The sequence below is a fragment of the Fulmarus glacialis genome, unplaced genomic scaffold (genome assembly GCF_000690835.1).
Source record: "Fulmarus glacialis isolate BGI_N327 unplaced genomic scaffold, ASM69083v1 scaffold18634, whole genome shotgun sequence".
Lineage (NCBI taxonomy): Eukaryota > Metazoa > Chordata > Aves > Procellariiformes > Procellariidae > Fulmarus > Fulmarus glacialis.
In genome coordinates, this window is record NW_009208919.1 from 59,388 (window position 1) to 81,866 (window position 22,479).

Below are 22,479 nucleotides of genomic sequence, written 5' to 3' on the forward strand. Positions count from 1 at the left end.
TAATAATTGTAACGTTTCCTATTTTATAAGCAGTAGAAGAGTGTATCTTGCGAAGTCACAGAATCATAGAAATTAGAAATGGAAAAGGTCATCCAGTCAACTTCCCTAACAATGTAAAATCTGTCCATACAATGCATCTTTCAGTCCTTTGTCTGATTTAATTTTAAGTACTTAATGTAACATGGCTTTTACCACTTCCCATTGGAAACTAACTTTAGTGCTTTGTGCGTCTTACTATGAGGAAGCTTTTCCTGGTAATTCTGATGTGTTTTCACTCCTCAGTATGCTGCATTAATTAAATAAACGCAGTATACATAAGTATTTTATAGAAAAAGCAGCAAAGCCTCCAATCTATCATGCATGAAATCACATGTTTTCTGTGTCATTTTAAGGAATCTTTCTTTGAATTGATCTTAAATATTCTAAGGAAAATTTCTAAATACAGGAACTGGAGGCAGAAAGAGTCAAACTGATGGAAGAAGTGACATCTAACAAGAGGAAAATGCAGGAGCTTGAAGATAATCTACTCTTCCGTCTAACTAGTACGGAGGGCTCTTTGGTTGAAGATGAGTCTCTGATAGAAGTCCTGAGAATCACTAAAACAACAGCAGAAGAGGTGAATTTTGAATGCATTGCAAATACATTCTCTAATTGTAATTCAAATATTATTTGTAGACAGATTGTTTTTCTGGTTTTGTTTTTTCCATTCAGAGCCACTATATAACATCTGACTTCTTAACAAATAAATAGTAGAAACACTATCATTTTTTCTTCATAAAATGTTGAAAAATTAAACTGTTACCTGGATACTGCTTTATATTCCAGGCATACTTTGCAGGTGTAAATTTGAACCAAATCCCATTGTGCTTGGTGTTTGAACACATGAAGACACAATGTCTGTGTTGAAACACTGACAGAGGGAAGCAAAGCTTTACTAAAAATACCATTTTGATCTTAATCAAGACCTTTTCTTTTTGCTTGTGCAGTATAAATCACAAGTGACATGATTTAATCTTCATGGTCTTTTCCATTAATTTTAAGGTCAGTGAAAAATTAAACATAGCAGCGGAGACAGAGGTGAAAATCAATACTGCACGTGAAGAGTATCGGCCTGTTGCTGGTCGTGGTAGCATCCTTTATTTCCTAATTGTGGAAATGAGCTTAGTTAATGTCATGTACCAAACATCCTTACGGCAGTTCCTTGGCATTTTTGACCTATCAGTGGAAAGATCTCGGAAATCTCAGATCACAGCAAAAAGGATAGCATATGTAATCGAGCATCTCACCTATGAAGTCTTCAAGTACACAGTTCGAGGGCTGTATGAAAATCACAGATTCCTGTTTACATTGCTTCTGGCACTGAAGATTGACTTGCAGGCCAAGAAGATTTCACACACAGAGTTTGAGACACTGGTCAAAGGTAATTTCTCTAAAAATGTTCCTGTTCACATAAGTCTGTGAACTGCCAAATTCAGATTTTGCAGTGCTTGCACTAACAATATGTTGTATCTAGTGGATCTAATGTTTTTTAACTCTTGAATGAAAGCATATATAGCCCAAGAAGAAATTAAGAGACAAATTTTCCAAAACAAGAACAATATAGATTATTATCAAAATAATGCTTAGATGAGGGTATTTAACTGTTTTACATTGCAAAACAGAAAAAAATGTCCATTACTTTGTAAGAGACCCTATAGTTTTCTCCTGTGTGCCTCTTTTTTGAGTTGCCACATACCTATGTCTGTGAGCTTGGAGACAGGCAGCAAAATCCCTTTTGGTGGCTGGTGAGCAGGTATGTGAATGCATGAGGACTCTGTACCACATTTAAGTGTCAGTACAAAAAAAGTGGAAATCTGTTGCATGTTATAAAACATCGCATTATGCCACCACTGCATGTCGCTACTCAGACACAATGACAAAGAAAAATTTTAGTAAAGTTTATAAAATTTGATGGGGGTGGACCCCACTGTCTCCAAGATATGATAAGTACAATCAGGTACCAAGATAAGATAAGTACAGTCGGGTACTTGCCATTCAAATATCTCAGTTTGCTTTGCAAACACCGATTTAATGTTCAGCTGTGACTCAGCTGTGTTGGAGGTGCAAATGGTCATGACGCTGGAGTGGTGGTTAAGCTAAGAGGCTGTTGAAGTTGCAGGGTTCTGGAAATGAATGCACCATGTGGTTTCGTATTCTGTCGTCTAGGTGAAGGGGGATTGGACTAGCCATAGGTCCTTTCTACATCTCGTATGAAGACTTGCATTTGAGTATCCTTTTAGGTAGGCAAGTTTTGTTCCAGCTCTACAAATGGAGAAAAAGCAGCACAAAAATTACTGGAATATCAGATTTGGGAGGCACTGAGAGCACTTCCCCAATAGGTCTTTGTTAAATGACTCTTCCATGCAAATTCTAGGTCTCCATGTCCTGGTTTACAAAGATTTTTACTCCCTAAATTAGAAAAATAAATATTTTTTATTACTTGTCATTTTTCTGTTTAACAATGGTTGTTTTCCTCTATACTGCTTTTCACTTTGCAGGAGGTGCCAGTTTGGATCTGAATTCTGTGGAACCAAAACCAAAAAAGTGGATCCTTGACATGACATGGCTCAATCTTGTGCAGTTATCTAGCTTGTACCCTTTTAATCAACTTCTGATGCAAGTTGTTAGGAATGAGAAGTCTTGGAAAGCTTGGTTTGATGAAGAAGCACCTGAAAAAGCTGTTATTCCTGATGGGTATGACAGCTTACTGGATCAATTCCGTAAACTGCTCCTTGTCCGTAGCTGGTGCCCTGATCATACCGTTGCCCAAGTAAGATATGCCTTTGTACAATGGTTATGCCACGTGGCATCTCCTGTAGAACTGCTAGTTCCAAACTTATGTTCTCTGAATTTGTTTTTATCGTAATATTTGTTGCGGAGTGAGCTATTTTGAAAATCGGATATTGAAATCCTTGTAATAAATATATGTGAAAGAAATATTAATTTATTTAATTACAATGAATTAGAAAGGGCATTGCAAAACATGAAGTAAATTGCGTTGGAGCTGTAAGAATACCATTCTTTTTGTGTGGCGCTTCTAAAGTGGAGTCATGAAACTTGTAAAGCAGTTGCATTCTTCCGGTGAATCAGAAGATACATACCTATTTTTTCACAGAAGTGGAAAGAGAACAGTTCACTTTGATGAAAGGTGCACTAAAATAGCAGATAAGCTGTTTACTTACCCTCCATGCTGAGGAAGTAATAATTAAGACTCTCTCGTGGCAGATATCATAAAAGAAACTGCAATAGACTAGCAGTTTCTCCACAGTCTGTGATATTTGGATTTTTCTTCTCTATGTAGGTCTGTAAGAGATGTATATGAGTACCCTCTATGATGCCTATGAGTATCCTCTTTTCACTTTTTTTGTCTTTAGCTACACTGAAAAGTAGTACTTCTGATTTGCTGCATATCTCAACTTTACATGTTACATGTTGTGATAGCATCTGTGTTGTATTTGGGGGACACCATTTTTTCATGGACCTCTTTTTCAACAAGACCCTTTCCATCCTTTTTCCTTTTCTTCTCTTCAGCTGGTAAGTGAGAGAGAAGTATGGGAGCTCCATCTGTCACAATTTAAACAGACAGAAGTAATAAAGCTGCTACTGCTCATTTATCAGCACTCTTATTGTCTTGCACAACCATCTTTGAGAAAGAATGTCTCTGAACAGTGGTTTCAAAAACCATAATTATTTTAATTTTTGAGGAAAGAGGGGATTCTTTTTGTTATTATCTTCTTTATCTCTTCTTTCCCTGCTGTGTTTCTCCAAGTGTTACAAAATTTTACCTCTCTTCGCTAGGGCAGAAGTTACACTTAATAGTGGGTGATTGAGTTACGTTTTTCTGGAATTGGCGTCTTCCTCAGTCCACCTTGTTCCTGGGTGTTTCTCTCTGTAATACATACCTCAGAATCTGTACTAGTAGTTCACACAGTTGGAAAATCTTATCAGTCAAAAAAAAAGCGTTTCAGACGCCAGGATAGCTTTAGAAGTCCTTTTAGAAAATGTCTGTGAAAAGAGGACAATAGAGGTGTAGGGAAATAAGGATAAAGTCGAGCTGTGTTTGTGTTTTGTAGAAACAGATATTCAGCATACGAGACTTAAATTGGATAAGCACTGGACAGGAGAATTTGTTTGAAGTCCCAACAAATATATGGAAACTTGTAACTGGGTCAGATGAAAGATCTGTCTAATCTGCTATGCTGTAGAGACAGTGTCAACAATACATGCTTAGAGGAGCTAAGAATGGGGCTGGTATAGAGAAACTCTTTTGTTTGGCTATCCACCAAGCTTTAGCAGTCAATAATCTAGGGGCAATATCTGGGCTGTCCTCAGAGCCAACAGTAGATCTATTCTGCATGGATTTCTTTAGTTCTTTTAAAAAAACCTTTTAGCATCCTCTAGCAACAATGTTCACAGGATGGCTGTTGTGTGAGCAGAATTCCATCTTTTCTTTGTTTGAAGTTTGCTATCTGAGAATTTCAATGGTTGCCTCCCATGGACTGCATCTTTTGTGACACAAAAATTGAAAATGAAAGTTTAGAAAGTCATTGAGTTCCAGTGTAGGTATTGGTAAATTCCACATCAGTGATTAATGCTAAATAAAAAAAATAAAAGGTATATATTTCTGGTAACTTGTTTTTTTTAGGCTCGACACTACATTGCAGAATCTCTTGGAGGGAAATACGCAGAAGGATTTATTCTTGAAATGGAAGCAATGTGGACAGAAAGCGACTGTCGAACACCTTTAACATGCTTTTTATCAATGGGGTCTGACCCCACTGAAAATATAGAACGTCTTGCAAAATCAAAGGTATCCTTCTAAACTGAGTTTGCTAGAGCTGATAAAGACATTTAAAATTATCCTTTGAACTAGAAATGGTATTTCTATATTTTACAGAAGTTTGAATGATGATACTTATATTCATACCAGTGTTCTCTAGAAGTTAATTTTGGACCAGTAGCCAAAATGCTTTTACTGAGGAAACGGAAATGTTACATTCTTGCTTTTTCCAGTTGTTTGATTCCAATGAGCCCTCTGTCTTTATCCAGCAGACTGTGATAGTCCATTACTTAGTGAAAGTACTCAGCTGTAAGAACAAAGCAATACTTGTGGTTTACACTGTGTCACATTCACTGTAGGAGCTGACAGTAGTGACGATTACAGGAAATCACAGAAAAACATCATAAATATGGTGACAAGAGAAATTAATTTGGAGGCTCTACCATTCAATCAGTTCACCTGATAGAGACGTTCAGCATTTTTTTCAGCACAGCATCATTTTAAGGCACTCTGTGCTTTGTGGTTTATGGTTCACAGTGTAGATGCAAGTGTGATTTTCCGAAGAACAACTTATTCACAGTAGATCTCCATAAATTTTCCTCCCTGTTAGAATGCATCTTCATTTAGAGGTGCAGGATTTTGGTATGCACTAAGTAAGGCTTGCTTGCAAAAGTGGGGAGCACCCACAAATCTCTTTAACTTATTAATTAGAAAGTTTAGATGCTCGTTCTCTTTGAAAATTAGGACTCTTATTTTATTTGTCTGACTGTGATAAAGAGTGCTTAAATTTAGGATCTAACTCTCACTTGAGTGTTTAAACTTAGGAATCTTAAGTCTGAAGTTGTTGATGTGATCCTTGTCCCCAAAAACTGTGCAGCCAGATAGCCAGCCAATATACAGACATAGGGAGGGAGAAGGACGGCAGTTGGGTGAGGAGGATTTTTAGGTTTATTGGAAGCAATGCATTGGAAGAACAATTTTATTCCTATTCACAAAATATTCTATTGCCTTTTTCTAAGATATGAGAGACATTTTGGCTTTGTAGATGATTTTAAATTAACTGCAAGTATATTTATAGACTAGAAATGGGTAATTTCTTTTAGTCCGTTTTCAAGTCCAAGTAAACAGATTAGGTGGTTGTGATTCGATTCCTGTTTTCATGGCCTATGGTATGAATACAAATGGAGTGTCAGCTTTGTGATGATGTTTTCATTCACCTATTTGGCTCTTCAACATATGTGTCCTATGAAATGTACTCCTAAATAAGTACTTACCCTGTCTCCAGTAGGAGTTAGTTTCTGTAATCAATAAAGAGTGGCTCCTTTAAAAGCGATTCAGAGCACACAATTGAAACTTAACTCTGACTTGCATAGAGGAGTTGAGTATTTCTATCCCATTGGCCATGTAAAGGGATAAGGGACACTAACCTCCTAATAGAGTCTCTTGAAGTCAGCTGGTCACTTAGAGTCACTCTTGCAAGGAGTGGAACAAAATGCTCTCCCATTCTGTCAAATCTTAAGCAAGACCTTAGACTGTCTGGGGAAGTGCTGGTAGGTAGAAGGTGCTCTGTAATTGTGACTGTTAAGAGACAGCAATTTTTGCCATCAAAGTATGTTGCAGTGGGCAGTTTTAATATGTTTTCGTGCTTTAAGGAAACATGTATAGAATAATAGAAAGTGAGGTGTCAAAAGAGCTAAAGGGATTGCCTTGTTTATTCGCACATGGCTTATGAACAAAGCAACATCAGCTAGGCTGTCATAACCTGAAGTTCAACTGTAATGTCAACTGTAAATGTAAAATTAACTGTAATGTTTAACTGTAAAGTTCCTGTCTGATCTCTTGAAGTAAAGATCTTACCACACAGCATATAGAAACCTTTCAAATATACAAAAGCCATCCAGATTCTGCAAATCAAATTACAAACACAGATCTTTTTTTTAAGTAAAAATGTATATTAACATTGTGGGACTGGGGGAGCACTTTAGTAGTTCTCTAGCTTTTGAAAAACGTATCTAGTTTTCAGAAACATTTGCAAGAGAGCTTTGTGTTTATTTTGCTAGTTTGTCAACAAATTGTACTTAGTTCCCGTCTTTCTCTGGGCTTTCTCTGCTTTTATCCAGAATAAACCTTTGACTTAACATAGGTTAACTGCACCAAGGATCTGATCTTGGTATATATGTGATTCTGTTCCTCCAAAGTAACCTATTTATTGTTTGGTGTTTTTTTTTTTCTTCTTAATGATAGAAAACTTCCAAAAGACATGCTGGGCCTATTTTTCAGGGATTTCCCTTTTACAGGCATGATTTGTAGTCTTAAAATGGATTGTCAGTACTGATGGTACCTCTAAGTCTGATATTAACAATATAAATCAATTATCTGCAGTTGGAAATGTTCAAATTCGTGGCCAGAATTTATTTTTCACTCTAAAATTTAGTTGTTCAGAGGCTGTCTCGCAAAGAAATGGAAACAGTATCTGTGACTACTGAGCTATATAACCTTGTTTATAAACGAAGCAAGCTCTATCTTAAAACTAGTTGGATTTCTGCCCCCTTTATTTTCACTTGAAGATGGAGTGAAAATTTAACTTTCTGAATTAAAATGAAGTTCATTATGCCTAGCACTTTGACTTCATTAAAACCAGACATTTTTATTATTGTAGAGATAGTTTCTTCTTTCAGGGAATGATGCACAGAACCTTCAACAGAACTGTCAGGGCCACTATAGTGACTAAAATGATAGTATTTTCATCTGGATAGCAATGTATTAAGATGACACAGATATATTGGTATGACTCATTATTGAGAGAAACATTCTCTTAATACGCAGACATTTTGATAATTCTTTCAGGAGTAAAATGAGGACAATCCATAGTGAAAAATATTTTTTCCTTGTCTTGATGTTTCTATAACCTTTAATGATTGTACATTTGAGAGGTAACATTGCTGAGAAGAGCAAATTTTGAGCAGATGCCTTGTTAGGGAATAATGTACCAGCTGAATATTTATGCACTCTGCAGGGGTAGTCATAGTCTTTGACTTACGGAGTGCTAGCTGTACTCAGACACATCTTAGAAAAGGTAAAGTTTTTGCTCCTCCAGCACATAGCCAACTTCACAGGCTATTTAGCTTTGCTTCTTTTAGCTGCAATTTCAGGTTTTACTGACCTGAGAGCAGGATTTAACTGCTTTCTGATCTTTGGCATTCTCTTCTTAAATCTTTCACCAGGATGAGGATCATATACAGGAGCTGAATTTATACTGTTCAGTAAAATCAGGTCAGGGCCTGTTCTCTGACCCTAAGGCCAAATGACCCAGCTCAGCTTGTGTCCATATGCTTAAAGATTTTTGTCCTGCAGAAGTAGCGTAGTCTCATCCACGCTGTTTAGGACTGGATAACTTCCTTCTTTTTTGTTCACAGTGAGAGTCCCAGTAGCAGGAAAACCTTTGTAGCTCTCAGCCAGCTGAAGATAGGCCCAGATTGATAAGTCTTTATGCAGCTTATTGCTCACAGCATGAGGGATACTCAGCTGTAGGTCTTGGACATGAAACTGTCCATGAAACTAAGGGTTTTCATCTATTCCATTGCCCTCAACATGTATATAGAATAATATGCTCAACTGGGTTTTATAATTCTGGTTTTCCCTGGTAGGAGTCAGGCAGCCAACCTAAGCCAAGGAACTACTTACTTAACAAGAACAAGGGTAGTAAGAACATAAGCCAAGAGGGGGTCTGCCTGCACGTTACTTACAGACTTGTATGGTCCTGATCGCAACCAAGTGCAACCTTGTCTTTTTCAGATCCCCTTGTGAGAGCGTGTATCATCTTCTGTTTTTCTGAACAACTGGCTTTCTTCTCCCATGGCCTCTGGAGGAAAGACTCCATAAACTTCCAGAATTCTTTTGTTTGCATTTATGAGCTTTGTCTCTTCTGAATCCAGAAAACTAACAGCTAGAAAACTAGCTAGAGCTAGCAGATCACCAAACTAGAATCCTCTGGATCAGTGGCTCCACAGCTGCCAGTTAACAATACAGGATGTTTGCTAAGGAATGACTTAATGTGAACCAATCTTTCCTGTCCTGACTGCTTCCTTGACAGTTCTCTGTTAGGTGAAATATGTTCAGACAGTAAAAAGACACCAAAATTGTTGGCTTTACCCTGTGCATTAATTATTATGTGGACCCATAGTATCTGTCCATCTCAAGGTAGTCCACATCATAGGAAAAAGAATAGTCAGGCAGCTATGTTGTTGTGTGTATGTCCTGTTTTATTTGGGAAAGTGGGGAAAAGGAAGGGAAAATGTTTCAGTTGTCTTACCCCATTGACTTTGTTAGATGTGCAAAAAAAGATTGTGTCCAGTGGGTGTAGTTTTCTTTCAGCAGTTGGAAGGTAAGAGCAACTTGGAAGGGTTTGCTTTTTTGTTTACTCTGTTTTAATATAATCAATCTCCATTGATATTAGCGGTTTTCTTTGTGGCACTCTACTCTCTAATCTCACTACACATGGACCTGCAGAAGCAATACATCATGTGTATAATCATTCTAAAGAACTATATATAAAAGAAACTTTCTTTTTTTCCTTCCAGAACATTCCCTGTCGTGCCATTTCAATGGGTCAGGGCCAGGAAGTCCATGCAAGGCGCCTGTTAAATCAGTGCATGCAAGATGGAGGATGGCTCCTTCTGCAGAACTGCCACCTTGGCTTGGAGTTTCTTAGTGAATTAATGGACACCATCACAACAACAGAATCTATGAGTGAAGGTTTCAGGACCTGGATCACTACAGAGGCTCACCCAGAGTTTCCTATTAATCTTTTACAGTCCTCTATCAAATTTACTAATGAACCCCCTCAAGGTAGGAAACCATGCTTTTTTTGAGTTTTGGGGCTTGCTTTTTCCTGCCCCCTCTGTACCACTATACTCTGTGCAGTGTTTTAATTTTTATTCTCCATTGTAACATTAGCCAAATACAGTACTGTGTAAGTCAGTCTTGCGATGTGTAAAACATGACTCTTTTGGGGAGAAAATGGATATTGTTTGGTTTTGTTACAGAAATTTATAGTGATTTTGTTGTTTGTGTAGAATCTGTGGAGAATGCCAGGTCAGCGGTCCTTTTTTAAGCCTAGTACACTCCAGCACTCTTTTCTTTCTGTCCTGTTGACACCACCCAAGGATGCAGAGGGGAACCAATCCTGTGCTCTACTGGGTAAGAAAAGGAAGGACTTTTCTGAACACCCAACCGCAATCTCCCAAGCTCCAGTATGTAGCTGTGGCTGTTGCTTCTTGTTATGTCATCTGGCACTGCTGACAGGAGACTGACACCAGCATCTTTGTAATTGTCCTTCAAATATTTGTGAGCTGCTACTGAATCACCCCTTAACCTCTGTCACAGGCAAGACAGTTAATAACAACCCATAGTAGATCTGAATACTTGGGGTTTACTTAAGAATTGATGAGATTAGGGCTTTTATGCTACTTGCTTATTTTACACACTCACTCTCTCAAGCTCCCAGCCTCCTGTATTGCATTCATTTCGTCTTGACTTCCCTTCCCATTGGAGAGATCGCTGCTGGCCCAGGAGGGTCAGACAGAAAGTCATGTTGGTTTCATGCATGTTGGTGCAGCTACTTGCAGCTACCAGTCTTGGACATTACTGGCCTAGGTCCCTGGGCATCCCCTGGCATTTGCCTCCGTGCATCTCCCCTACCTCCAGGATCTTTCCCCACTTCCAGGATGTTTCTTCAAGCTAGAATGTTAATCTCATGCTTTCTGGGCCTCTAAGCCCCCAGTCTTCCTAATCTAAGTAGTCTATGTGCAGAAGCACAATGTGTGATCAGCATCCTAATTGGCAGTTCTGACTCATGTTTCTGTATTAATTGGAGGATTCAGGATGTTTCACTTTTTGCAGCCTGTACCATTCGCAGCTGGCAAGTAGCAGGTTTGTCCCTGAGAGTTCAAAATTTCAGTTTTGGACAGCTACCATCCCTCATATGTGCATGCAATTATCTGCCGCCTTTCAGTGTTCACAGTTTAAGCTGGTTTTTGCATACCACAGCCTCCTCTTCAACAGACTAAACAAACTCAACCTTCTTATCCTATCTTTGTAGGTCATGCACTCTCAGTATCTGACCGCCTTTATTGCCCCATCCAGTTTCTCCACACCTCCCTTGTGTGCCAAATGTGGTCAATGTATCTGAGGGGAAGCCTGATCAGTGCTAAGTGGAAAGTGATAACTTCCTTCAGTCTGCTAGCTGTGCTTTTTCTAAGGTAGCCCACTATCTGGATAGCCTTATTTGCAATAAGAGTGCAATGTTGGCTTATAGTCAACCTGGCATCTGTGATAACCCTGAGGTGCTTACGAGTAGATCTCAGCTAGCAGATCTCAGCTTGTACAAATGCATGGGGTTATTGTGCTGCAGGTGCAGAATGTTGCAATTCTCCTTGTTGAACTTCTGGTTTTGTTGGCCAAGTCTTCATCTCTCTCTAGATCCCTCTGGACTGATGCTCTGCCATTTAGTATGTCAACCACACTCTCTAATTTAGTATTGTCTGCAAACTTGTTGAGGTTGCCTTTGTCTCCTTATCCAAGACACTGATGAAATATTGAACAATATCTGTCCCTGGTGTACTTTGTTTTTTTTCTGGCTGCTAGGATATCTCAAGCCATTGATTACTTACTATTCTGTGAGCCTAGTAACCAACCTGCTAGCCTTCTACAATAAGATGATTGGTTTAGTGAATGAGGGGAGAGCACAGGATGTTGTTTACCTTGACTTGAAGAAGGCTTTTGACATAGCCTCCCAATACATCCTTATAGGCATAGTGATGAAGTAGGCTTACAGAAGTGGACAGTGAGGTTGATTGAAAATTGTGTGAACTCCCAGGCTCAAAGGGTTGTGGTCAGGTGCACAAATCCAGCTGGAGAGCAGTCACCAGTGATGTACCCCGGGGGTCAATACTGGGGCCAGCAGTGGTTAAAATTTTCGCTAATGACCTGGATGATGGGACACCCTCAGCAACTTTATAGTTGATACAAAGTGGGAAGAATGGGCTGGTACACCAGAAGGTTGTGTTGATCGGTGGGAGTTTCACAGGCTGGAGAAATGGACTGACAGGAATCTGCTGAACTTCAACATAGGGAAATGACAAATACTCCCCCTGGGGAGAAAGAACCTCATGCACCCATACGTGATGGGGCTGACCAGCTGTAAAGCAGGTTTGCAGAAAAGGACCTGGGGTTCCTGATGGAAACCAAGTGGAACATGAGCCAGTAATACACCCTTGGAGCAAAGATGGCCTGCAACACCCTCAGCTGCATTAGGAAGATCATTTCCAGCAGATTGAGGGAGGTCATTCTTCTCTACTCAGCCATGGTGAGAGCACATTTAGAGTGCTGTGTCCAGGTCTGACCTCCCCAGTGCAATGGACAGAATGAGTCCAGTGAGAGGCCATAAAGATGCTGAAGGGATTGGAGAACACGACATATGAGGAGAGGCCAAGAGAGCTATGATTGTTTAACCTTGAGGAGAAATGGGGTATCTTATCAATGCATATAAATATGTGATGGGAGTGAGTAAAGAAAACAGCAAGACTTTTCTCAGCAGTGCCAAGTGACAGAAAAAGAGGTGATGGACACAAATGGAAATCCAGGAAATTCCACTTCAGCATCAGAAAAAGCTTAACCCACTGTGAGGGTGGTCAAATACTGGAACAGCTTGTTCAGTGAGTTTGTAGACTCCATCCTCAAAACCCACATGGATAAGGCGCTGAGCAACCAGCTGAAGTTGACCCTGCTTTGAGAAGGGGTGTTGCGCAAGGTGACCTCCAGAGGTCCCTTCCAACCTCAACTATTTGGTGTTATTCTGTGTGATATGAAAACATCCAGCTTTTCTAAGTAGTCTCTAACCTGTTGCTCTCCTGCTGTTGAATGTGTCTCTCTTACCCAAACTATGCTGCTACTTGCAGATGTCCTTTATATGTTTATAGAACCAACTTACTACCCTGCTTTATGTCTACTTATTATGTATGATGAGGGAAGGTTAATTCATGTTTTGGACTGTGGCAGAAAGAAATCCTCAAGCCTGACACTTATTTTGTCTTTTAACTCCCTCATGTTTAACTAACTGTGTAATGCATTAACTTGCCCTTCATCTATATATATGTGTGTTGCCACTGATTTCAGTTAATGAAGTCAGTAGGAGCTGAGAATTTTTATCCAAGGTCATATTTAATTCCTCAGTCATTTAAACCTCTTATTTCAGTATTCATCTTCCTTTGAACATTAGTAAGATGTCTACAAAATGTCTGATCTTGTGAAAGACATCCTGTTTCAGTGTATAGTCTCCACTCTCAAGAGCAGTTAGTCACTCTGCTGTTAAAAATTTCATACTTCTTTCTCTTCTTCTCCCCCCTTTGTAATTCAATGCTCAGCATCTTTTTATTGTACTGTGACCCCTCCTTATCATTCAAATGATAACACCCTATAGCTCCAAGAGGCTATTTTATAAGCCAGGTTATAGCCAATTTACAACTTGCATTTAGTAATAGAAATATGCCCGGTGTAACAATTTAAGTCAGGATGAAATATAAACAGTTTTAGTTTTCTGATACTGTCCTGCCATGTTGGTAGCACAATGTGATAAAGCATTTTTGTTTGATTACTTTGTCTTGATTTTGGAAATCTCTTATGATACCCTTATAGTATTTTGAAAAGCTGTTTGTTTGAATATTGTTCTACAGGATTTTTGTGAAGTAGGAAAGAAGCAAAAGGGCTTTTATTGTGTCATAGGAAGTATGATGACTTGGACAGTCTATTCACTGCACTTGAAATCTGTCTTTTTAGACTTGTGTTAAGCTGATTAGGTGGAAGATATTGTAAGAGGGACCTGGTGTCCCTCATGCTCGGTATTGTCTGCCAAAGGTAGATGATACTTCAGTAGCGCTGCCTGAAAGCATCTGGGAGTAGTGGGGCTTGTGTATTCATGGAAGCTGAGATTGTATCAGTATCATTTGCCTAAAGCTGTTCCTGGGATATGAAATGTCAGTGCTCAAACAAACCTCCCCAAGTGTTAGTACTTGCGCTATGAATTTAGGTTCTCGTCTTAGCAGCTTGGTGCCTGTATGCCAGTTTGAGAAGCTGCGTACAGAATGTTGAGATTGTTGTAGGAATGAAATCTAAATAAAATTGTCTTCAGTAGAACTAAAATCTCATTTTATATGTAAATATCGAAACACAAACTCTTGGATATTCATTGCTATATTTCATATGATGTTAGGTGTCTTTTTGATTGCCACATAGTTGCTGAATAGTTATGTTTATTTCAGTTGTTATTGGTAACATTTAGAATATTGTAATTGTAATTCCTTCCAGACTCTTGAACTTAATTTGGTGTGTCACCTACATGAAACAAAATGTAATTGAAGTTTGCCTGCTATGACCAGCTGAACAGATAATTGATTCAAAGAGATTATTTGAAGCTATAAATAAGATGATACTGTAAACTGGAATAGAGAATTCTGCTTAACGAAATGTATGGGTTCCATACATTTTTTTGCTCATATATTACATTTTTATACTTATTTTCTAGGTGTGAAAGCTGGCTTAAAACGAACATACTCAGCTGTTACTCAGGATCACCTAGAAGTGAGCAACATGCCACAGTGGAAACCACTGCTATATGCTGTAGCATTTCTTCACACAACTGTTCAGGTTTAAAAATACAGTTCTTTTCTTCTGTCATAAAGCCATGTTTCACTTATTAATGCACCATGTTATTAAATGAAAAACATGTTTAAATGAAAATCCCACGTTGGTAAATTAATACAAATAAAATAAGAAAGAAAACAACACACCTCTATTGCTGCAACTGTCTTAGAACTTAGAACTTTGCTCATGTTGATCTTGTACCTCCAACAGGCATTTCAGAGGGAAAAAGGACAGTCAACCAATGATCAGTTAGTGTATTCTTCTGTTAAAGTCTTTGGGCATGGCTGTGTGATCTGTCTTTCAACTAACAGGTTTTTTACTAATATTTTAAATCATAAAAGCACATTAAAGAAATTTACATCTTGGGTTGGAAAACCATAGTCTTAAAACTGCTGCTTTCACAATGAGAAGGGCTAAGAGGATGAATATAAATCCTTCCTGCAGTGAAACCTGTAGGAGGAAATTAAGGTGGAAGATAGTTTTGGGTCTTGCCTTTCAGGAGTTCCATTAAAGAAAGTGCTTTATGGATTAACCACAACTTTTCATCATTCTGTTGATAGATTTTGCAGTATCTTTAGTTTATATTTGGTGCCTAGTTAATTTAACTCTGTGGCATCCATGCACTGATACATTGTGGTCTAATGGAAGCCTGTGGTATGCTTGTCTTTGGCCCATCGCTTCTTTCTTGGTGGAAATTAAGAATGTTTAAATACCAGATACTGGCCTAACAACTACATACTGCCAGCTGCATCTGTAAATGATTCAGTAAGAAGCAGCTTTTGCTACTTCGCATCTGCACCATGCAGAGACATCAGTGGTATGAATATACCTAGTCCACAGGAGGACCATAGACAGTGATCATGGCTGATGAGTTTGGACATCCTTTCCTAAAAGAGTAGCTTCATTTTTGAAATTCAAAAACTATAGTTCTAGTCTCACAGATTTGCTACACTTAAAAAAGATTTTTTTCTGTGTGAAAATCTTAATATTCCTCTTCTTTGTTCGTATCTGTTTACTGATGATGGTAAATTAAGAGATTTATAACTACTAGATAAGCATTTGGCCTTGTGTGTGTTAAGAGAAGAATCATTTTTTTTAAGTTTGTGAAATACAGCCCCAACTGGACTACTGCGTTCTTAGCATATTTCATGTATTCTTCTGTACTTAATGTTTTCTTCACAGTTAATATCAATCAGCCTTTTACTTTAACTCTATCTATTTTACAGGAAAGACGAAAGTTTGGTTCATTGGGCTGGAATATTCCTTATGAATTTAATCAGGCAGACTTTGCAGCCAGCGTGCAATTTGTTCAGAATCATTTGGATGATATGGACATTAAACATGGAGTGAACTGGAGCTGTGTTCGCTATATGCTTGGAGAAGTACAGTATGGTGGCCGTGTAACTGATGACCTTGACAAAGCACTGCTGAATACATATGCAAGAGTGTGGTTTGGAGAGCATATGTTTAGTGAACAATTTTGTTTCTACAAAGATTATATTATTCCAAAAGGGAAAACAGTTGAAGACTATCTCCACTACATAGAGCAATTGCCAGTGATTGATACACCTGAGGTAAAATATTTCAATATATTAAAGGGAGTTTTTGTCCGATAAATAATTTAATGAGGTATATTTTCCAGAGCCATGAGTGTATAGGTCAAGATTAGCAGGCAGACCATTATAGTGGGTATCTAGTGTAGGTCTGCTGACCAGGAATAGGTAGATGAGGCCTTCTTCAAACAATTGGAAGAAGTCTCACATTCACAGGCCCTGGTCCTCATGGAGGACTTTAATGACCTTAATTATCTGCTGGAAGGGTGATACAGCAGGGCTCAAGCAGTCTAGGAGATTTCTTGAGTGCATTAATGACAGTTTCCTGGCACAGGTAACTGAGGAGCCAACAAAGAAAGGCGCTTGGCTGGCCCTGATACTTATGAGCAAGGAAGAACTGGTCAGGGATGTGAAATCCAGAGGCAGCCTTGACTGCAGTGGCCAGTGGTGGAGTTCAGGATCCTAAGAAGAGGGAGTAGGGTAAAAAGCAGGACCACAGCCCTGGATTTCAGGAGAGCAGACCTAAACCTCTTCAGAGGTTTCTACCAGGCTTGGAAGAATCCCATGGGATATGGCCCTGGAGAGAAGAGAGGTCCAGGAGAACTGGTTTATATTCAGGGATCACCTCCTCCAAGATCAAGAAAGATCCATCCTAACAAGTAGGAAGTCAAAGGCAGCAGGAAGCCTGAATGGATGAACAAGAAGCTCCTAACTGAATTCAGACATAAAAAGAAAGTGTACAAGCGGTGGAAGCAGGGGCAGGTGACCCAGCAAGAGTATAGAGCTACTGTCCAATCTTGCAGGGACAGGGTTAGGAAAGCCAAGGCCAAAGTGGAGTTGAATCTGTCAAGGAATGTGAAAGGATTTTACAAGTACATAAACAGCAAAAAGATGACTAGGGAAAATGTGGATCCATTGCTGAAAGGGTCAGAAGAACTAGTGAGAAATGATATGGAAAAGGCTCAATGCCTTCTTTGCCTTAGTCTTTACCAGTAAAACTGGCCTCCAGGAATCCCAGGCCCCTGAGATGAAAAGTCTAGAACAAGGAACTTACCCCTGGTGGAAGAGGACCAGGTTAGGGAGCATTTAAACAAACTGAACATATGTAAGTTCATGGTACCTGATAGGTTGCAACCTTGAGTGCTGAGGGAGCTGGCTGATGTCATTGTCAGGTCACTTCTGATTACTTTTGATTGAAAGATGTTCCTGAAGGATGGAAGATAGCAAATATCACTCCAATCTTCGCGAAGGGAATAAGAAAGATGTGGGGAACTCCAGGCTGGTCAGCCTCACCTCAGTCCCTGGGAAGGTCCTGGAGAAAATCCTCTTGCAAAGCATTTCCAAATGTATGAAGGACAAGCAGGTGATTGAGAGTAGCCAGCATGGATTTGTGAAGGAGAAATTATGCTTAACCAATGTCAGCGTTCTACAATGAGGTGACCAGTTTGGTGGATGAGGGTAGAGCAGTGGATGTTTTTTACCTCAACTTTAGTAAGGCCTTTGACACTACCTCCTATAACATCTTCATAGACAAGCTGACAAAGTATGGGTTAGATAAGTGTGCTGTGAGGTGGTTTGAAAACTGGCTAAATAACCGGCCCCAGAGGGTTGTGGTCAGTGGCATAAAGTCCAGTTGGAGACAGGTCACTAGTGCTGTATGCCAGGGGCCAATACTGGGGCCAATACTGTTTAACATCTTTGTTAATGACCTGGGTGATGGGGCAGAGTGCACCTTCAACAAGTTCACAGGAGATACAAAACTGGAAGGAGTGGCTGATAGACCAGATGGTTGTGCTGCTATCCAGAGAGATCTGGTCAGGCTGGAGAACTGGGCAGAGGGGAATCTCATTAAATTTGACAAGGGGAAATGCAAATTCCTGCATTGTTTGTCCTAGTGGACAACTAGCTGACCGTGAACCAGCAACGCACCCTCATGGCAGAGGCCAACAGTATCAAGGCCACATTAGGAAGAGGAAGGTGATCCTTCCTCTCTGCTGAGCACTGGTGAGACTATATCTGAAGTTCTGTGCCCAGTTCTGGGCTCCCCAGTACAAGAAAGTTACGGAGTGAGTCCAGAGCAGGGCCGTGAAGATGATTAAGGGACTGGAGCATCTGTCATATGAGGAAAGGCTGAGAGAGCTGGGATGCTTTAGCCTGGAGAAGAGGAGGCTCAGGCAGGATCTTATCAATCTGTATAAACACCTGTTGGGAGGGTGTAGAGATGGAGCCAGAGTCTTTTCAATGGTACCCAGTGAAGGAACAAGAGGCAATGGACATAAATTGAACAATAGGAAATTCCATCTGACAACAAGAAAACATTTTTTTACAGTGAAGGTGGTCAAGCACTGGAAGATGTTGCCCAGAGAGGTTGTGGAGTCTCGACCTTTGTAGATATTAAAATCCCAGCTGGACACTGTCCTGGACAGCCTGCTCTATCTGACTTTGCTTGAGCAGCTGGTTTGGATTAGATGACCCTCAGAGGTCCCTTCCAAACTAAACTATTTTGTGATTTTGCAATTCTGTATGGGATTGAGCAGACATGCAAACTGAGAAATAAGGAAGATAAAAAAGCCATATGGTCTCATTTTGCAAGCTATAATTGAGAGATTATTCCATTTTGACAACAGGAAGGATGTTGCCATGAATTGATGGGGTAGGGTGCAGGGTAGCTCCTGGTTGCAACCACTTTTACATGACCCAGTGCGTGTATACTGCAGTGGTCACATTAATTGGAGGACTGCAACTTTCTGCTCCCTCTAGTACAGGCACACATGATGAAGTTAGTTAAAATTGAAACAGAAGTGAATGCTCTGGATTTCTGTCTCATTGCTATTAAGTTGATAAATGCCTTTGGAAGTAAGTTCTATTAAGATTAAATAGAAAGGACTGAACAGAAAAAAATGGTTTTCTGTTGCTGATAATGTGCTGGCTGAGAGGGTGAGTAGATTCCAAGGTCATAAATTAAACTTGAAAAGTTTTGAATCTCTGAAGGTAGTGAAACCAGAGTGCAAGAGTATTTGTGCTGGCAGCGATGCACCTTTTCCAAGTGAGGGTAAATGCAGCCATGATAATGTACCAGTGGGATCCACCTAAGCCCAGATCATGAAGTGGTTCCTATCAGCGTATGAACCTTGACTCTATCAGATTTCAGGTGCTACTTTCATGGGTCTGCTTTTCTAAGCACTTGGGAACCTATCTCACAATGCTGCAATGTATTTTTAAAGTATTTTGATGCCTGCAAAAACTCTGTATGTATGGTTTGATATAGAGGAATTTTACCTTTGACTTTTATGTAAATAAGATCAAGTCCAGGAATGCAAACATCTTTTTCTCCTTCACATTTTCACAGGTTAGGAAGAAAGCTATGACTTTCTTCTGTCATTCCAAAATCTGTCAAAATTGCTCATGGAAACCTTCAACCTTTTAATCTCCCAGTCGTCTTCGTTCCACAAAGGATATTGTGCTAGTCAAAACAGTGTATCTTTGTTTCCTTCCCTTTCCATTTTTGGTTAAGAGAGAAAGACTGAATAAGTCTCATTGCTGTATCCTTGCTCTTTTGATGAAATTTCAACCTCTGATCAGAATAAACACTGACTTCTGAAGAGGGCTATTGAACTCAGCAATCCCTTTGAAAGTGACTTTGATTTCAGAGGGGTATAGAGCTTTAGCAATTGGTTTTGAGGATTTATCAGGCTAAAAAAAATCCTGAACGACAGAATCCGACATCCTCTTTTTAATCAAAGTTCCCAGAGATTTTGGATCAAAAAGAATGAGAGATTGGGCTCCTTGATTAATATACAGGACATCCAGGACACGGGTCTACCCACTGCTTTACTACTCTGGTTTCTTTGTTCTTATTCCTTCATACATCACTTGCATAAAAACATAGGACCAGAGTTGTCTCCCATGTAACATCCCTGTCTTTGGCAATATTACACCAATTTTGAAGTTAGCCCTTGGACTAGCAGTACAATTTACATTCACAATAGCAGATTATTTTCATGTTTCTAACTTGGGCTATAGCATTGCCACAAAATCTGCTAGAGCAAAAACAAAAAACCAAACCCTTATTGTGCAAGAGCAAAAGCAGAAAAGAGTGTATCTTCACATGTGTATTTCATTCCATATAGAACATGAGTGTAACAAAGTGCATTGATTTTTTCACTTTTTACAGTTCTAAATATTCAGGTTGAGTAAACCACTATGTGTAAAACATGTTAAATCCTACTTGGAACCCAATTCCATGCTAGTAATAGTCACACCTTCTCTCACACGCGGTATTAGGTCTGTACTGTGTTCTTTGTGCTGTTGTAAGGATCAGATCCACAACTGGTGAAAATCAGTGCAGCTTTGCTGGCTTTGACAGATGCAGCCACTTATATCCCTTGCCTCTGAGTTTCTAGATTTGCAAGCATAACAATATTACATATGGCCCTTTTTATTCTGTCCTTAGAATATGTAAATATTGGTTACTAGAAGTGTCTTCTTGTAATATACCAATAATAATGTAAAATATGAAAACATGAAAAATGAGAAACAGAAGATTGCTTGGCTTTGGTGCTCAGTTGAAGGGTCAGTGGTTGGATCAGTGGTTCAAAGTTTGTAAGGGATAGTTAATAGCTATAATTAAATGAGAACTTTTGAAATAAGTCACAGTATAACTCCTCCTGGAGAAGAGTTGTAGTTGTCAACCTGACAATTATAGACTTACTGATATTTCAGTGGAAGTTTCTGAGAAAGCTATTATCATTCAGACAAAGGGCATCTTTGCAGTAATTCTGTGCTAGCTGTATCTTAAATAAAATAATTCCATTTCAGAAGAAGGGGAAGTAAGGAGTGGGAGACTTAAACCAAAAATAGCTAAACCATAAAATATCCTAAATGTATCACCAGTCATAAAATCTTTAGGTACTTCGAATACGGGCAGTATTTTATTCACTGTGCTGCATGCCTTATAAGCCTAAGAGACTGAGTGGAAAAAAATGTGTTAGAAATGGTAACTGGTCTGATTATTAGGGGCATCTGCTTGAGCTGGTACAACAGCAACAGATCTGTAGAGACAAAGAGCTTGTGGTGAGGGGTCAGTGTCCACATATGACATGTTTCCAACAAGCTCTAGTCTGAACCAGTGGAAAGGAATCAGTTTGAACCCCCTGATAGCACTCCACAGCATGATCCAAAACCTGCTATGTGAAGATAATCAGAAGTTAATTTAAAAAACCCCCACTCATATGAATGAAAACGCTATTGTATGTGCAGACTCTGTTCATGTTTTTGTGTAATTTGGGCTTGGTTCTTGGCCAGTTAAATGGGTGTACTTCCACTGACCTATTCATATCTATTGTTTTATAGAGCTGAGGATTTTCTTCCTTGTTTATCCATTTCCATGCATTCTTTCACTGGTAGAATTTTAGAAGGAAAATCACAATTTTTAAAAGATTTTTTTCCCTTTTACTTTAAGGTATTTGGACTTCACCCTAATGCAGATATAACTTACCAGACTAACCTGGCTAATGAGACATTAAGTACAATAGTGAGCATCCAGCCCAAAGACAGCAGCACTGGAGGAGGAGAAACCCGAGAAGCAGTGGTGCAGCGTCTTGCTGATGAGATGCTAGAGAAGTTACCTGCAGATTATAACCCTCATGAGGTATATGCTGCTTTATAGATACAGATGGTTTATGTATGTATGTATGTATATGTTTTATGACTTTTATTGTGCTTCTTAAATTTAACTGGCATGTGTTTTAGAAAGCTCTTAAAATTATGTATAGTGTTTTATAAGTCTCTTTTTGTTTATTATCTCAAATACTCCTATGTCGGAAACATGTATTTCAAATGCCATAGTCCACTTTATTAGTCACCTTAACTCAGAAGAGCCATTAGAGACTTCAGAAAGTTCTTGCCCTCCTTAGTAGCTTAAAGGAGGACACCAGGACCTCTTTCTGAAGGATCAATGATCTTATAGTGGCTACAGCTTTCAATTTACCTACTCTTATCATGATACCAACATTATGAATAATATATTTTATCACTGACGTTTTCATGCCCCAGATTTTTTGGAGTTTGAGCTATAACAGACATATTTGTCAATCTTTCCTTGCATTTTTGATTAACAGTCTAATTAAATGGAAAAATCCAGCATAAAGCACTCTTGTATCAGTAAGTAGGATCTGGTGTCTTGCCATGTGTTTCATGAACAGTAACTCTTGAAAACCCCTCATTTCCATGATTTTATTGTTTACAATTCTGTTTTGCACTGATGGTGCTTTTTTTCCCTGGTTGCAATCCAAGCTTGTAGAGTGCCCAGTATGCAGTATTGCAACTTGTTATGTTATACTTTTTCTTCTCTGGCCAACTTAGAATGTCCACTTAGGTTACAACCAATAGTCTTGGGGCCCTGACAAT

At 39.2% G+C, this 22,479-nt stretch overlaps 1 protein-coding gene across 1 annotated transcript in view; it reads left to right on the forward strand.

Annotated features, from left to right (window-relative positions):
• Positions 1 to 21,754, forward strand: part of LOC104069225 (dynein heavy chain 5, axonemal-like) — a gene marked incomplete at both ends in the record, with an annotated part of 76,824 nt that extends 55,070 nt beyond the window's left edge. The window contains 8 exon segments of the mRNA XM_009576681.1: positions 446 to 616; positions 1,042 to 1,420; positions 2,538 to 2,809; positions 4,685 to 4,849; positions 9,400 to 9,667; positions 14,400 to 14,521; positions 15,745 to 16,092; positions 21,533 to 21,754. Of these exon segments, the coding sequence (XP_009574976.1) occupies positions 446 to 616; positions 1,042 to 1,420; positions 2,538 to 2,809; positions 4,685 to 4,849; positions 9,400 to 9,667; positions 14,400 to 14,521; positions 15,745 to 16,092; positions 21,533 to 21,754 (1,947 nt within the window).
• Positions 21,755 to 22,479: the final 725 nt, after the last annotated feature.